The sequence below is a fragment of the Achroia grisella genome, unplaced genomic scaffold (genome assembly GCF_030625045.1).
Source record: "Achroia grisella isolate CSIRO2021 unplaced genomic scaffold, CSIRO_AGI_Agris_v1 utg1360, whole genome shotgun sequence".
NCBI classification, from domain to species: domain Eukaryota; kingdom Metazoa; phylum Arthropoda; class Insecta; order Lepidoptera; family Pyralidae; genus Achroia; species Achroia grisella.
Genome location: NW_026712626.1, coordinates 1,237,816 through 1,256,413, shown reverse-complemented (window position 1 = coordinate 1,256,413; position 18,598 = coordinate 1,237,816). Strand labels below are relative to the sequence as shown.

Below are 18,598 nucleotides of genomic sequence, written 5' to 3'. Positions count from 1 at the left end.
TTTAGAAACCATCCCTCGACATCTAATGTCATTGCAATATGGTTTCGGTTGTCTAGAAAGTTAGCGCACCGCCTTACGATGCTCGCAGCTTCAATTTCTCGTATGATACAGGGATTAGTATTTATGAATATATTGGAATTTTTTACCCCAAGTTTAGTGAGGAAGACATTGAGGTTGCGAGGGAGGGGTGCGTCTTACGGGCTAAAACGTAGGCAAGCCTAAAAACAAATGTGATGTTTAAAAAAAAAGAAGAAAATATAAACAGTTTAGAATAAGCAAGCGGCCTTAAATAAAAGTCATCATTGTCGCGATGATCAAGTGTGTGTCAAGTGTGAGTCTATAAAAGGTCGTAAGATAAACTTTTTTATTGATGTATGGCGGTTTTTGAATTTCTTTTGAAAAAATAAAAACCTATATTTTAGACAAATTTTGGGGAAATACAAGGTGATCATCTAGCAATACTGTGTAGCAGATTAGAGCGACTGTTAATATGGGGAGGGATCGTCTCATTAGCCGTTGCCATGTTATGAGATATTATGAAACATCTTATAAGTTAGTGGTGTTGGCCGCAGCTGTCCTTTACAGCTTTACCGAGCAACAGAGGGCGAGTGCAGAGTGGCACTTTAAACTGACGGACTTATAAAGCGGCTGAAGGCCAAATCCTTACGGATACGACTTTAGTCTGAGGGCACCACTAGGGGTTAGGCATAAATAAAGGCGAAAAAGTGTTTTTTTTTATTTTCAATTTGCAAACCTTAGGTGTTTAGTAATGGAATCCCCATGTTAGCAATGTACATGGTACATGTCTGGTCCACCACCCCGTGGTACCTCTTGGAAACCATGGTGATATATTCGTCAATAAGGACTAACTGACCTGCTTTCATGCTCATCTGAACCATCCTCTACTGATGCCCCGCCAGCGTATATCGTTAGCATAGGCAATACGCTGGCAAGGCACCCATGGGGTATTATAGGGTGCACCATGTCATTATTAGGGGGAAGGGGATTATAGTAATGTGGACTAATAACCCTATTGCTAGTAATGTGCCATATCAAGTTGACCTCCACGCAGTTCCCCTGGAAACCATCATGGTAAATTGCCATTTGCCATTATGAGCTAACTGACCTGACTACAGGTTTGACTAACCGACCTGACCATATGCCCATCTCAATCATCCTCCACTGGCACCATGTCATTATAAAAATTACGTTAATTGTATATAATATATATCACGTGATGCTCCCTGCTTAACTAATTAATGGTATGTATTTGAGAAAGAATAATTGTAATCCAGTATTAAATTAAATAACTTACAACATTACATTTTCGTTGTTATTTTTGAATATTAGGGAATTTTGTCCATTTTTGGTACGTAAAAGTAAGTCAGACAATAAAACAAACAGTACCATTAAAACCTAGTCCTAATCAAATCATACTCCGACCTTGCGGCCCCAGACGAGGGTTCCGCCTACGACAATGTGCCATAGAAGATGCACTGCTGTCCCAACCCCCAGCGTAAACTGTTAGCGCAAGCGGGTGAATCATTCCATTGTCATCAATTTAAAAATATCTAACCACATGCTTGTATTGTAATATCATTCTCCATTTGTGCCCAACTAGCGTATTCCCTTAGCGCAAGCAGTTGAACCATTCCATTATCATCAATTTAAAAAATCTACCCTTAAGCTCATCCTATCATCCTCCACTGGCGTCCTGCCAGCGTACAGGACAATGTGCCATACAAGATGCACTGCTGCCCCAACCCCCAGCGTAAACTATTAACGCAAGCGGGTGAATCATTCCATTGTTATCAATTTAAAAAATCTACCCTTAAGCTCATCCTATCATCCTCCACTGGCGTCCTGCCAGCGTATACCCTTAGCGCAAGCGAGAGCACCATTTTTTTTTTGTTCGTCTCATATTCAGGGGGCATGCAAATTATAATTCATAACAATTACTGTTACAATTAAATTACATTATAAATAAAAATATTAAATGTCAGGTCAATTCTCGCAAAGAGCAACAGCATTTTTTAACAAGCCATTGGTGTAATTATTTTTTAATATATTTTTATATATTTGTATGGAGCTGAAGTGTGAGTTAATTTTATGCAAGTTAGTTGTACACGGTGGCATTTTTAATTTAGTAGGGTTTCTTTGTGTAAATTTGCTATTATTGTTTATTTTGTCATATAAATATGGATGTTTTTTTACAAACATACCTGTTTCATAAATGTACATGGCAGTAGCAGTTAACACACCCATTTTTTTTAATAACGGTCTATATGAGTGCAATGGTCCTACTATACATATAGACTATACATTTCATTATCAACCTTTAAAAAAATCTTAGTCCACTGCAATGGCAATGTATGAGGAGATGTCAGGTGATGATCTACTACAGTTGTCACATGATGTCGTTCGTGATGCTTTTCATGTAAGTATATATAGGTGAGGGTTGCTACTCACCACCAGGTGGACCTCAACTTGTCTGGAATAGCAAGAATTTTTCTAAAAAACCCTTACTGCACCATTACCGTACTAGGATCATAACCAGTAATACTTTGCTAACGCGTTCCAATAAATTCCAGCGCTAAACGAGGATATCTTTCTTTCTTTTCTTCTAAATCACTACTATCAATACTTTTGTTTTCTTCTTGCTCAGTTAATTCCTTGAGATCATTACTACAAAAACTAGCTGATGTTTCTTAAACTATTGCCTCGATGTCTTACCGTTATGTTCCGAATGCCTGGGTTAAAATAAAGAAGCGCTAAAGAAACAGCTTTAAGCACAAATTATCAAGGACGCCTGAGGCTTTGAAGCCGGCTACCGTAAGGGAAACCCCAAGTAGCGCCTGTGACTTGTGACACGGGTGTAGGTTTAAAAGGCCCTTTTAGAATGCATTAACACTCACCTTCACTACTTGCAGCTTCCCCCCAGGCCCAACTAAGACCGGGATAAACCCATTGCTAATACAATTCACTTTAATATCCAAAACACAACTGGCATGCTCTGCGCTCGTCCACTGAATGCCGCGGCTCACGCAACGAAAGACGATTATTCAACTACCGACCTCCGTATTTATAGACCAAAGTCAGTGTAGTAGGTTATTCTATAAATACTCGATGGCGCTATTTACAATATTCGTAATAATCCTTACATTGGGTACTTCATTAGTACTAAAAACAAACTACCTTCTTTTAATATATTTTTAAAATATCGGATTTTTACAATAATGATGTGAATTCTAACACTAGTACTATCAGTTCCGAAATACACACACTAAGTAGATATGCAAGTTGCTTGGAGTGTTTGAGAGTGTTTTTACCAATACACATAATGTTAACTAAGAAATTAAAATGTTAACGACAAACAGATGCATATCTAAATACCCCTATTATACTTAGATAAATATCTAAACTTATTAGTATTCTCCAAACGGTATAAACAATGCAGGTGTACACACTAGTAGAAATCGAATGAACTATAAATTGGGCACTATTTTGGTAAATACTTATTCGACTTTCAACGCTTCATGCACCACGTTTCCCGCCAAAATACATATTTTATTCAATATGGCGGTAAAATTTACGCTTACGTTAGGTTTATTAACCTTTTTTTATTCATTGTTGGTGATCGACTGTTCTTTTTTAAAACCTAATAATTTACCTAGGGTTGGCAGGAGTAATGAGGCCGATGGTCCATATGTTCAGGATGCGTCCGGATATGTCATCAAAACAAACAAGAACATACCTAGAATGGGAAGAAGGAACTACGACTCGGTAAGATATTTTCGTATTTGGTTATTATTTAGGAAACTAGACATGATGTAACTTATATACCTACCTGTACACACACAAATATATATGTATATACATATAGTATATAGTTAGACATCTCTCTATCTAAGTATTTTATATAAAGTTATAAACTAGCTGTTCCGGCAAAAATTGTTTTGCTGCATATATTAATATTGCTATTAAAAAATAGGGATTTATGGTGCAAAGTTAGCGTTGTGTGTATTTTTTAATCATAAAAAAATTAAGAAATGTCCATACATTTGTGGGGCAAGAAAATAGTTTTAGTCCTATACTGAATATAGGACTAAAACTATTAAATGTGTGTAGTAGGTCTGAACCTACTACAGAATATACATACAAAATTTCATAAGAACCTATCAAACCTTTTCGGAGGTGTTTTCTTAAAAACTTTCATACGAGAATTAATATATCGTATTAGATTTTAAAAGTTGTTTTTGTTTCCAGGGGAATCATTACGATATACCAAAAATTTATTCCTTGCCAACGGAAGCATTTGGACAGTATGGAGGTACGGTTGGATATTTAAAATTAATTACAATATAAATATACATAGGGCTTAGACTGAGGTTCGAGTCTTATATTAATTTCGAGTGTTTGAACTCAGCACTCTGCACACCTCAGCACTCAATCCCATTTTGTCTCGAAGCTGTAAAACAGTATTAGAGTCCAAAAAGAAATGTCTACAACAATTATAAAGTATTTTTTTTACGATGATAATGGAATTGTGCTCCCGCCTGCGCTAACGGTTTACGCTGGCGGGGCGCCAGTGGAGCATGATAAGATGAGCATGAAGTCAGGTCAGTTAGCCCATCGTGACAAATGCACCAAGAATTGATCACGATGGTTTCCAGGGGGAACCGCGTGGACGTCAACCTGACATGGTACATTGCTAGCAATAAGATCATTAGTCCACATTACTAACAATCCCCTTTGCCCCTATATAATGTATTGCGACACGGATGCATTACAAATCTTTTAAATAGAAATACAAACTTTCCTCTTGAATCACTAAAAAGTAGCCTTTGTCAGGGTCTAGACTGTCTGTGTACCAAATTTCCTGGGCAAAGGGGTTCGCTCCGAGGCGCCAACTAACTCTTAGGAACATAAGGAACCCTGTTATTTGCCATGGAATCTAAAGTGTCAGGGAGCGTGCGTGCCGCTGTTATGTTTGTAAACTGATTTGAACTTACGACCTTCGCAGCTAAAGTTGGGTAGTAAACCACTTACCACTCAGGCTTCTCTATATTTTATCTATGCTCTATGCTATCTCGTAAACTTGTTTATTTCTTTACGTTTCAGATGAAGTGCCAGTGAGGTATAACGAGGAACAGTTAAATCCATACAGCTATCCATTAGAAAATATGAAATAATTATAGGTATTTGTACCTTCATAAAATCAGAAATAATATAAATTATACGACCCTGGCCATCTTCAATGAGTAAATTGTTTAAGCTAGTCATTTCATTATTTAAGATAATATATTACGTTTTATTACTCATTTCGTGAATTTCATTTATTCCAACTTCCGAATGTCGGGGAATTCTTTTTACCTATTCTGTCGGTAAAATATGGGGCTTGAATATGTAAGTCAGTTGTAAACATTCATTTAAGGCAAAATAAAATTAATATCTTTTTTAAATACATTTGAAATTGGTAATCGGTACCATTTAACTTAGCTAACTAACAATAACCGCAAAATACCCCCAAAAATATTGTTGGAAATTCCAACAAAAATAATTGTTAAACCCTCTAATAATTTATTTCTTATTTTTCAAATAGAGAACTCTGTGTTTTCAAGAGTATTATTGTCTTTTATTCTCTTCACAGTTATGTTACACTTAGAGTTAGTAAGTAAACAATTTAATTCACAGTTTTGGTGTTTTTTAATGGTTTCATCCATCACACTAATCCTCTTTAGAGTATTATGTTCCTTGCACTAATCACTACATTTTATTAAGGTTGAATAGCGCTAGTATAAAGTCTATGACTAGAGTGGTTACTAGGGCTACCCTCCTTGTTTATTGTCACTCTCAAAAAAACTGAAAAAGTGTATGTCATATACGTATTACATAAATTGTAAATAATAGTGTCTAAAGTGTTCGTGTCGTGTTGTGTACCTACTCGCCTGATCCCTTTCAGTGTGTAATACCCGTATCTGCTTCCGTCTCCACCGCTTACGATATTTGGATATCTGGTAAGCCAGTCTAGTTATATTACATTTTTATCTTCAAGTTTGTCGGTCACAGAATTTGCGTGAAACGAATCGCGATGCGGATAGAATAACTGTCATTGTCAACATTAACTGAACAAACGTCAGATGTTTGAGAATAACCAAACATATTGTGTTGTAGTCCGTATTGATGCAGTAGATCTTCCATCTCTTTTACTATAATGGAATAACTGTGTTTTTTACTCTTTTTGTATATTATGATACCAATCTTCTTAAATGCGTTGTATTATTATACTACACCACTTTGTATACATCCAAAATTTTAAATTATTGAAATAGTTATTTATTAAACAAAATTCATTGTAAAATTTAATTTAATTAAAATGGTCGTAACTGCGGACGTACATTTGCCGGAAGATTCTGAATTGACCGTCCCTGAGGTCAGTTTATCGGGACCAACTTTGATCGCTGGGTCGTTCCATTTAGGAAAATATTGTGAACAAGCCAATAATGTAAGTACAATTTTTATTTTACCACAATATCTATTTAGTATTAGCCATATAATTTATTATTTCTTGTTATTTTATGTTATTTAGATGGGTATTACTGATTGCATAATCAGATCTTACTGAGGTTATGTTTTGAGGTCTAATTTAGATATTTTTGTTTCACTTAATTACTTTAGAAGTAGTTTATCTAATTCATTACTATAAAATGAGTTATTTTTGCATATACAGTACACACATTTACTCAGAAATACATCTAACAATTATAATGAAAATGTACTTTAAATAATGAAATTGGAAAAACTGTAAAACATTAAACTGACACAGAGTGTTGACACGTTCCTCGTTCCGTTAAACTATTTATTATATTATTTATAAAATATCTATTGTTATTAAAAATAAATAAATAATAAAAAAATAACAATATTTTTCAGGAGTTTATGTTATGTAGATTTGAGGAGAAGGATCCTCGGAAATGTATTAACGAGGGCAAAGTGGTCACAGCATGTACCATGGAGTTCTTTAGGAAAGTGAAAAAGGCATGTTTGAGTGAATTCAATCAATATGCCAACTGTATTGACAAGAGCTCCGGTGACTTTGGGCTGTCCCAGTAAGTATTAATATACATCTATACATATAAATAAAATTGGAGTGTCTGTTTGTAATATTAAAATAACCATTTTTTACTACATGCATATGAATATAAATACGGTACATATACCAAAATAACACTTTTTACAATTTTTGTCTGTCTGTCTGTTTTGTTCCTGCTAATCTCTGAAATGGCTGGACCGCTTTTGATGGGACTTTTTTTGCTAGGTAGTTGATGTAATAATGAGTACTTAGGCTATTTCTATTTTAGAAAAATTCTCTAATTTACTTTTTTGTTAAATTCCACGCATACAAAGTTGCGGGTACAGCTAGTCCACTATATTAATATAAATGAAAATGTTAACCTCAATACAACTGGAAACAATCTGAACCAACATTGTTTTAATTCAATTCCTAGTATTAAAAATATAAAATACTAGCTGTGCCAGCCATTTGTTTGCATGGAACAAAAAAAGAAATGATGAATTTCCATACAAACTTTGAATATCACATTTTTATATATAAAGAAGCTTTAAATTTATGTTTCATAAAAATGTGGATGTCTCCTTATGCCCTTGATATATTATACAAAATGATGATTGCCATAAACTGGTCTGTCGGCTTGTTTGCCATTCCAGTTACATAAAAAAGTTTTGATTTATTAATTATGACATCTATTTTCAGCTGCCGCAAGACTCAAGGTGTGTTTGACAAATGCATGCTAGAAAATTTGAACCTGGAACGCCCTGGATTCGGCTACTTCTGTGAAGCTCGTGTCCATGATACAAAGAGGTAAAGAAACTACACTTTTTTACTACATATTTTAATATACCTACAAACATATTAATTTTTTTATCTATGACAGTAGAATAGTGCACCCGCTTGCGCTAACGGTTTACGCTGGTGGGGCACCAGTGGAGGATGATAAGATGAGCATGAGGTCTGGTCAGTTAGCCCATCGTGACAAATTCACCAAGAATTGATCACGATGGTTTCTAGAGAAGTCACTTTTCCTTAGAGGTGTCTTCTCAAGAATTGAGTTTTTCGTGTAGACAGATTGTGGAAACCTATGTAGCAATATAAGCTGATAAAAGACAAAACAACAGTGACATTTTGTTAGCATTTTACGACGAAGCGGCTAATATGTATTTTATTTATTATGAAATTTCAGCCCGTTTGACTGTAATATTACCTGATGTAAGTAGAAGAAGTAATAATAATATCTCAGGACAATTCAAAACTAATTGTAAGAGCAGAGCCTGTGTTATGAATGAGATCATTGAGGTCGTCTATAAATATGTATATATAATATATATCTGTTCATCATCAAAATATATTTATTATTCCAGACCGAAACCTCTGCCAGAGCCCAAGATCCATTATCCGGACGCGACCCCAGCCTTACCCGAGGACGCAGAGAAGAAACCCGCGCGTTATGGCTCTCGATTCTACTGGATGACAGAGTAAACAACATTCACCACAGCCAATAGGGATGACGTCGCAATGTTAAACGATTACTAGTAATATATATATACATATATACTACTAGTAGATACTATGGTAGTAGTAGTAATCAAATTAAACTTAAAAGCATTTGTTCATATACGACATTTAGCCACTTATTCAAGTGATTTTGTTACATTATTTTTTAAATCTACAGTACACTGTAATTAAATTTGTTATACTTGGCGCATATATAAAAATAATGTTGTACTGTTCTATCAAAACATCAACAAGACATACAATATATAATAAATTGAATTACACTAAAGACTTTTTTCATTAGTTATTTCAGAATTTTTTAAACTTATGTTTTAATAAAATACTCCTACATTGTTTACTACATATGTATATTGTATAAAAATAAGGCTTTTAACCAATATTCTCATGAGTAATTGCAACACATCTAAAATAATTATAAAATGAAAAACTTCAGTTTAAAAATTCACTAATTTTAATAATTTAATATTATTAATAAATTCAAATATCTATATGTACATTTATTTCGATACATAAATTATAATCATTTATATAGAAGATGCTTAGAGGTATTGGTGGTCATTGATTCACCGATTGTAGGTAAACCTTTGCCATCATTGTGGTATAAAAAAAAACCTGTACTAACATTACAATAGTAATTATAACATATAATAGGACATGTTTTGATGATTTGATATAAAAATGTCACTACGAATTACCAAGTTGCTTCTACTTGCGCGTCATCCAAAATACATTACTTATATAAAGTAACAAATTGGTTCCAAGACCATATATTGTATATTAACGTTGTTTCGTACGGCTTTGAACTATAAATTTTTACACTTGTATAAAATAATCTATGTATACATCTTTATTCAATATTTGTAGATAAATATATAGTTTATGTTCTTGAACAGTATACAGGACTATATGTAAAGTAGACATTGCCTTGCAACATCATCAAGTGCCAGATTATGCCAATGCAGGGCCTGTAGCAAATTTTCTTAAGGAGCATTCAATTCTGGTAATTTTAAATAAGGCCCAGGCAGCGTCGGATTAAAAAAAGAATTCAACTATTTAACATCTAATATATTGTTCATATGTTTTATGTTTTTAAGAATATACGACGATAGCTTATAAGTGTAATTATATATATTAAAGGAAATATTTCCGCGGATTCGTAATCATGAAGTTTTGTCTAATTTGTTACTTTACATAAATAGTTATATATAAATGATTTGTAGAATAAATTTGTTGGATTTATAACTTGTTTTAATCAATATAAACCTGCAAGGATTGAAACTGAAGGTGCACATTCGTTTTAATATCCATATACTATTTTAAGTTACTAATGTAATAAAGAGTAAAATATATAATTGGGGAACCCTTATAGATCTCATATTTTATTTCAATTATCTTATTTTTTTGGATACTGATGATGACAGGACTATATACTATAGGATCCCTGGTCGTACGGTCGGACGGCGAAGTGAAAATGCTCGGTTGTTCGCACTTAGTAGGAAGGCACCTATCGGGTCGCTGCTGCGCGGCCGCGCTCTTTATTTATTTATTTATTTATTTATTTAACTTTAATGCACAAAAACAATGTGTACATATGGCGGACTTAACACCATGCGGCGTTATCTACCAGTCAACCATGAGTGGTGCAGAGAAAGATTGTTGGCGGTGCACTAATATAAATGAGTAATGTTAAAAAAAAAAAAATATATATATAATATAAAGCAAAATATTTTAAATATAAATTTCAATAAAAATTAATAATAATAATAAACATACATAAATAAATGTATAAATATAAACATAAATATATAAATATTATATATAAATAAATACATAATTATCTGATAATCAAATTATAAGTAGAGCCTCAAGTTGAAAGTAAGAAAATATATATATATAAATATAGAGAGAGCTATAGGGAAATATCAGAAAGATGTGTAAAAGGTAGAAAGACAGTAAAAAAAAAGTTACAAATTTAAATAATGTTCCCGCAATTTCTGTTTAAACGAAATTTTACTCGTGGCGGTCTTGATATCAAGAGGTAAGTCATTCCAGAGTTTGATAGCCTGAACGGCGAAAGAGTAATGGATGAAGCCGGATAAATGAGCCGGGATATGAAGTAAGAATTTTCTGGAAGTTCGTAGAGAGCGATTGGTGTTGTCCCCATGGAAATGAAATTTATTACTAATGTATTCAGGATAATTAGGATCGTATAGAATTGAATATAGTGTGCATAGCATACGTATATTACGACGATAACGGATAGGGAGCCATTTAAGCTGAGAACGAAAAGAAGAGACATGATCGAATTTACGCAAATTAAAGATGAAACGGATAGAATTATTCAGAAGACGATCCAATTTATTTAGAAGATCAACGTTCATGTCAGAACAGCACACATCAGCATAATCAAGGGTGGGGAGGACTAAGGATTGGACAAGGAGGATTTTGGTACTTACAGGAAGGAATTTTTTTAGTCTGTATAAGTTACGTAGTGTAAGAGTGACCTTGCGACTTATCTCACCTACATAGTTATTCCAGCTAAGAGTGCTGTCCATTAGCAAACCAAGATTCTTGATTAGGGCACTGTATATAGACGCCCGACGGCTGGCCTTCCCTACTGCAACTGTACTACTACTGTTGCGTGTGATTTATTTTCTATTAGTTTTACATATAATTATTATTAACAAAAATGATCTTATATACAAATTCTACTTATACTAATTACTTATATTTAGGGCAATAAAAAACACTATGTTATATATTTTATTGAGGATGACTTATTATACTAATTACAGCTAAAACTTATTTTCTAATTGATTCCGTCGTGTACAGATACCTTATACTCTTCTTAAGATCTTTACAACTAAAATTATAATAATATGTATTTTTTTATAATAACAACTTAGTTTTTTGATAATTAATTGTGAACGAGATCACAAACTAAACAGTCGTATGATACGTACGACTATGCGTTTCGCTGTAAACGATTATCCAAAGCCGTAAAGTTATTAAAAATGACACTTACCTACATATCGGATTGACAGAATCAAAATATTTACATCTGACCCATCTGACTGTCATATTTATTTGTTTTATTTAGCTGTTAACTGATAAAGAAAAAAGTGTTATTCCCTAAGTAATGATCGGGCAAAGTTTTTATAATAATTTATTATTTATACTTATCGTTGAAACTTGAAGTAGCCACACCAACATGAATTATAACGGAAAGAATTACTTGAAGTGTAGAGATAAAAAACTATTTTATTCTGAATATATTGTGTCCGATCCTTCACCTCCGGAGTCTAAATTAGAACCTGTACAAAGAGATAATAAGAATAGAATGTGGATATTAAGGGAAACATTATACGAAGATCCAGATTTAATTCATTTTCAAGAGTGAGTACTTTTTATCTATGAGGGTAGGAGTAATATTGTATTGGGCTACTTGATTTGATATAAAGCTCACCTTATCATCATTGACGGCTGTGTGTAGTAGTGTAGTATACCCGTATTTCTGATCTTCGCATTCGATTCCTCATATGACGCAAATATTTGTACTCTTGAGTTTGATTGCTTGTATTGCTCTGGCTGTTGTCTATGTATATTAATTATGTATTTACAAATATATATACCTATAAGTATATTATGTATGTATTTAAAAAAAAATCTATGTATTTGTATCAGTTATGTAGTACCCATAACACTAGCTTCAGCTAGCTTAACTTGTGTCTAAATGGTGCTGTGTGAATTGTGTAAAAATAAAAAATTGAATTAAATTATATGTGGTCAGCTCAGTATATCATCTTTCACTAATAACTATTGGCTTTATCATAGAAAACAACCATTTACATTATGTTTTGTAAATATAAAATTACAGTTCACCTGAAGACGACCCTCCTACTGCAGAGCCTCCAGACACTCAGCCTCAAACCTCACACCCACCTGGATATGACTGGACAAAACAGCAATGGCAAAAAGCTAGTAATTTCCAAGGCTCAGTTGATAAAGTGACCTGCAAAGTACCAGAAGTCTGTACAGATAATAAATTCCTGAAGACTGTAATGGTTGGGTTATCACAACCTGTTAAATTAAACAAGGCTGAGAGGTGAGTATGGTTTAACTTGTATTAACATTTTAGTTCTCTGGAATGGCAATAGTATACAGCGGACACAACAATATATAGTTCTGTTCATGTATATATGACAGCCTCTAGCCCACCCCTTTACTTCCGATGTTTGTAGGTTTGATTCCTCGCATGGTGTAAACATTTGTATTCAGGAGTTTAATTGTTTGTATCGGTCTGCTATGAATGTTATGTGTGTATTTACATAATATGCATAGAAAACACCTAGAAATACTACTGAAGTACCATTGCCCTTCAATACATAATACAGATATATATTTATTACCCAGACCAAATTTCTACTGGTCTAATATATCTTTGATTCTAAGTAGGGTAGTACAATCACTAGACAACAACCTCTTATTATTAAATCATTAATATTATTTCAGCATGATGCAGAGAATGGGCTGGCAGGGCGGAGCCCTAGGGAAAACTGGCATCGGAATTATTGAACCCATAGCCCCTAATATAACTTATGTGAGTTACTTTTCACATTTATCTTTTTTATCTGTAGCTTTATCTTTATCTAATAAAGATAAGATGTCAAGGACATGTAAATATAATAATAATATTAAATCTATTTACTGCTAACAGTAATACAGTTAAATTATTGGTAATAGGTACAATCTCGGCTATTTCTGGACTGATGTGTGCCCAGTGCTGGTTATCAGTTTGTATCTACATGGGCATTACTAACTTGCAGTTAAATATTATAATATCAAAGTATAGTATAACTCACTAGCTGTGCCCGCGACTTCGTTGGCGTAATTTTCCTTGTTTATGCAGCGCACGCAACAGAAGCCGTCAAATATGAATAATTTTCCCCGTTTTTGCAACATTTTTCACTGATGCTTCACTTCTATTTGTCGTAGCGTAATGTTATATAGCTTAAAGCCTTCCTCGACAAATGACTATCCAACACAAAGAGAATTTTTCAATTCGATTTTTTAATATTTATTTTTATTATATATATAAAAACGTGTCACGTTGATTGTCTGCGATGGACTACTATACTACTGAACCGATTGCAAATGTGATTTGCACATTGTGTGCAATTTGATCCAACGAATTTGAATGATAGGATAGCATAGCATCTCAAATTATAGTCACAATATTATTTTATTTAAGAACTTTAGCCACAGCAACGCATGGCCGAGTCTGCTAGTATTAGTCTTATTTATTACACTGCTGTAATGAACACATAAAATTTATTAAAGTCCCGAACACAGTTATAAGATCTCGTCAAAATTAAAATTACAGGCAACGAGAACTATTGGCTTCGGACAAGACCTATACAAAAAGCCAAGTCCTATTAAAAAGGTTGTGATCACGAAACGTCTGAAAAATAAAGAGTTACTACAAAAAAGACCAAACTTCAATCTAAACGTATTACTACATATATTTGCATTCGTTAGAAATGACTCGGAAATCACGATGGTCTTCGATAAAAACCTCACGGATGGTGAACGGAAGGTGGTTCACCAATGGGTGAACAATGTGATTAATGATGGTGATGAAGTCGACGGTGAAGTGAGTAGCCCTGAAGAATTGGAGGTGGTGAAACTTATACACGATCATAATAATTATTTGTTGAGTACTAAAAGCGAGGGCCAGAAACCATTTAGGTTAGTCTCTTTTATGTATGTGTTAACTAGCTGTGCTCGCAGTTTCGCCCAGAAGAAATTTATAGCCTATATGTTACTTTGATGTAGGTATAAGCATAGCTGGGCATTAACTCGTTAGTCCGTTAATGGATAATTAACGAAGTTAACATTTTGATTAAAGGATTAACTTTTAAAAATGTTAACGGACACGTTAACTTCCGTTAATACGCAGAAGTCCGTTAATCGTTAATCCAATGCCTAAAACACCGGCACGGTTTGAAAATCAGGTTCAATAACATAAAGCTCCAAGCTCCACTTTAAAGAATAAAACGCAAAATATCAATAAATTGTGGCTGGACATAAAATCAAAAGACTCAACATAAGAGGAACAGATACTCATAAATCTATTCATTAACTACAATACTGCTTTACCCTCAAGTGCTGCAGTTGAACGTCTGTTTTCCACAGGTAAAGAGATTTTAACACCATAACGAGCCTTGCTTTCAGACGAGAACTTCAACAGGTTAATGTTCATAAAGCAGAATATACACCTTATGCCCGACGATTAAATTACTCATTTGAGTTATACATGTATTTTGTTTTGTTCCTAACCTTTTAACTTCCAGGACCTAAACCAGCAGGTTTTATAAATTCACTAAAACAACGATATAAAAATGGAATTTTACACATATTAACGGATTAACGATTAACGTTAACTTGCATTAATTCTTCTGAAATGTAACGCTTTAACGTTAAGAAGCTAAGTTTTTTTTGTAGCGCTTCGTTAAGAAGCTAAGTTTTTTTTGTAGCGAATTAACGATTAACGAAGTTAACTATTTGATTAACGGTGCACAGCTATGTGTATAAGATATATTAATGTAAAGTTTCATCAAAATCCGTTCAGTAGATTTTGCATGAAAGAGTAGCAAACATCTATCCATACTCACAAACTTTCACGTTTATAATATTAATAAGATAGGATGTAACTGTAATAGCAAAAGCGTTCGTACCACTGATGGTATTTTTTTTAATGGACGATTATAGAATAGTGCTCCCGCCTTCGCTAACGGTTTACACTGGCGGGGCACCAGTGAAGGATGATAGGATAAGCATGAGGTCAGGTTAGTTGGCCGATCGTGACAAATTCACTAGAAATTTATAACTTCTATACTTCCGATGGTTCAATTTATCTTACGTTAATTACAACTTTCTAATTATACCTCTATATTACAGAGAATTGACAATATTCAAAGAAGCACCAGCTCACATATATCTTGTCATACCAGATGACTTGAAAGATGAGCATACAGCCACGGATGTGACCGTCACATCTGAATCTTATGACATTGTCATAGACGATGATGGTAACTCTACTGGTGGTGACGAAATTGATAAGGGTGTTAACCAAAGTGCAGATAATGGAGCGGAAATGAAATATACAGATTCTAATACAGATAATATGTGTATAAAAGAAGGACAGAAAGCACCACATGATATATTAGTAGAATATTTTATTGAATTCTCAAAGGAGAGTGAATATACTGAATTTAGATTTTTAGGTTTATACGATTCTATACAATTAGAGGCATTAAATGAATTTTGGAGGAACATTTATATATATATAGATGGTGATATGAATTCTGTAGACAAACATTATTTACCAGCATTTAAAAATGAAGAAATATATTTCACAGTGGATCAAGACTGCAATGCTTATAACGTGTAAGTATTTGCTTTAATAACCTTAGTAATGTAGTTAATAATAATATTTCAGGACAATTTACATAGCGCCATCTAGTCCCATGCTAAGCAGAGCTTGCATTATGGGTATATTAAAAAAATGCTGTATTTTTTAATTTTTTAGTACAGCATTTTTTAGTATATATACAGTATTTTTTTAATAAATAGATCAGACAAAGATGATGCTTATTATTATTAATTACTATGTCTTTTTTAATAATTTTGTATTATTTGTTTCAGAATATACAAGCATCACAAAAGCAGTTCTCAATGATAAGCATAATTTATTTATACTTATATTTATTTATTAAAAACCTATCAACCAAGAGAATGTTTTTTAATCCTATTTCTAAGATCCAAGTGTGGTTGTATAATGTATATAAAAGAAAATCTGTTCTACCTAAACCATCAGATATCTGGAATTAATATAAATTTTGTAGGTACCTACTAAAAATAATATATTAAATTGGTTATAAGGGCAGAGGAAGGCTGAAAAAGAGGATGGACTGTGTGAAAGATGATATGGTAAGAAAGGGGGTAAATAACGAGATTACTGCGAACAGGGATGAATGGAAGTGAAAAATACCCCGATCAGAAATGAATAGAATAAGGCAGATGATGGAACTGAAAATAATAATAAAATGAATCGCACTTGTTAAACTAAGGTGTTGTTTCTAAATATTGTTTTGTGTTGTAAAAAACTTATTACGTTAGTAAATGAAAATATAATTTTTGTTCATTTCATGTTACATCACAAGACTGAAATTAATATTTTGAGGCACCTACATACATATGTATTTATTTATTTTATTTTTATTTATTTATTTATTATTATTATCACAAAATTTATTATTACATTTTATTATTATCCTAATATAGATTTATATAAACACATAAAAGGATAAAGTCTACGCACATTATGTATTGTCTTGAAATAAACTATTTATTTATTACTAGCTGATTCGCGCAACTTCGTCTGCGTCTGATTTCCCCAGCTTTTGCAATATTTTTCATTGCTTTTGCTGCTCAGCTCCTATTTGTCGTAGCGTGATGTAACTGTCCTCGATAAATGGACTATCTAAAGTAAAAGAATATTCAAAATCGATTCAGAAGATCATGCAAATGGAAATTATCCCCTACAACCTCACAAACTTTAACTAGTATATACTTAAATAACTTTATAAAATATTAGTGTGGATTTAGTTATCATTTGCTCAGTACCTATAATACAAGCTTGGGACTAGATGTCGCTGTGTGAAAATAAAACAACATTCGTAATGTCAACATATTTATTCACTATATTTACATATCTGATATCGAAACACAATTCAGTCTATGCCGTCTAATCGCAATACATGAAAGTAATGCTAAATTTGCCTTTTCATTCGTAAATAGGTTTACATTACACATTTTGTTGATGTAGCATAAAAAAACAACAGCCATTTTGTACATTGTTAAAACTGCCAACAAAATGGCCGCTGGGCGCATCTGTCAATTGTAAGAATATTTTTATAAGTAAATAATTCGTGTACAATGTTTTTATAACATTAATTCTATTTGAATAATGTATTTTTTTAAAGTTACCTGATATTTTTATCAACTGCTTTCATATGGATAATTTATTTATCAATCGAAACATAGTAGTTGCCTAATATCTCTGTTGTTATAGGTGAGTTTACTGCCTAACGACGGGACATTAATTTAAAATATTTTGTTCTTAATTTAAAATATTTTGACTAAAATATAAATAAATCATATGTATTTAATTCCTTTTATGTCACACTATGTTTTTAATTAATTTAAAAAAGGAAATCATTTATTTTTTTATTTTTTTCATAATCAACGCATTGATAGGCATGGGTCCTCACAACATGAGGATTTTGTGCTAGCCCATAGATAAGTAGAAGGTATTTATTTGACCATTACTTGGTACTGATATAATTTGTGACATAACAGGAACAAATAAAATAATCTGATAGATTGACATAGAATCTAAATAAGTTATCAGTCTAAGATAAATTGGATATGTATTTAAAATAAACGAATATTTATTGCTTAATTAAAGCTTATAGGTATAATAGTATATAGAATATATTGGCGTTTTCGATTGCTATCTGAATAACTTAAATCCGGGCCTTAATTATGAACGATGTTATTATCATTTTTCTTTATTTTATGTACCTAAATAAAATGGGAAACAAGCTGACGGCTCACCTGATGGTAAGTGGTGACCGTCGCCTATATCATGAACAGCAATACGACATCACGTTATCATGGGACACCCGTGATACCATTCATGAGTTGCATATCGGAGGAATAAATTTTATTGATTCTTATTTTATAGAAAGCAGACTATTTGGCGACTGAAAAATATAGAGGTAGGTACTTAAGCAGGTAAGCTATTTTAGCAGACGATTTTTAAAGTTTACTTTAGTTTAAATTCAACTCAATTGTAATGGATTAAAATTGTTATTTGTAATTTTCTATGAACCATTTGAGATGCGAGCTAGGCAAGTTACGCAATTGCAACTCTTAAAT

The 18,598-nt window shown here is 32.9% G+C and overlaps 3 protein-coding genes across 3 annotated transcripts; all 3 read left to right on the top strand.

The window, feature by feature from the left end:
- Window positions 1-3,211: 3,211 nt before the first annotated feature.
- On the top strand, window positions 3,212-5,412 carry LOC131855332 (uncharacterized). Its single transcript, XM_059206586.1, has 3 exons — window positions 3,212-3,783; window positions 4,267-4,330; window positions 5,122-5,412. The coding sequence occupies exons 1-3, from the start codon at window positions 3,481-3,483 to the stop codon at window positions 5,190-5,192; spliced, it is 438 nt and encodes a 145-aa protein (XP_059062569.1). The 5' UTR covers window positions 3,212-3,480; the 3' UTR covers window positions 5,193-5,412.
- Window positions 5,413-6,244: 832 nt separating this feature from the next.
- LOC131855312 (NADH dehydrogenase [ubiquinone] 1 alpha subcomplex subunit 8) lies at window positions 6,245-8,932 on the top strand. Its single transcript, XM_059206567.1, has 4 exons — window positions 6,245-6,505; window positions 6,934-7,109; window positions 7,775-7,882; window positions 8,440-8,932. Exons 1-4 carry the CDS (start codon window positions 6,377-6,379, stop codon window positions 8,555-8,557), a joined length of 531 nt encoding a protein of 176 aa, XP_059062550.1. The 5' UTR covers window positions 6,245-6,376; the 3' UTR covers window positions 8,558-8,932.
- Window positions 8,933-11,675: 2,743 nt separating this feature from the next.
- On the top strand, window positions 11,676-16,387 carry LOC131855320 (uncharacterized). Its single transcript, XM_059206575.1, has 6 exons — window positions 11,676-11,989; window positions 12,471-12,698; window positions 13,106-13,193; window positions 13,977-14,341; window positions 15,554-16,042; window positions 16,301-16,387. The coding sequence occupies exons 1-6, from the start codon at window positions 11,805-11,807 to the stop codon at window positions 16,332-16,334; spliced, it is 1,389 nt and encodes a 462-aa protein (XP_059062558.1). The 5' UTR covers window positions 11,676-11,804; the 3' UTR covers window positions 16,335-16,387.
- Window positions 16,388-18,598: the final 2,211 nt, after the last annotated feature.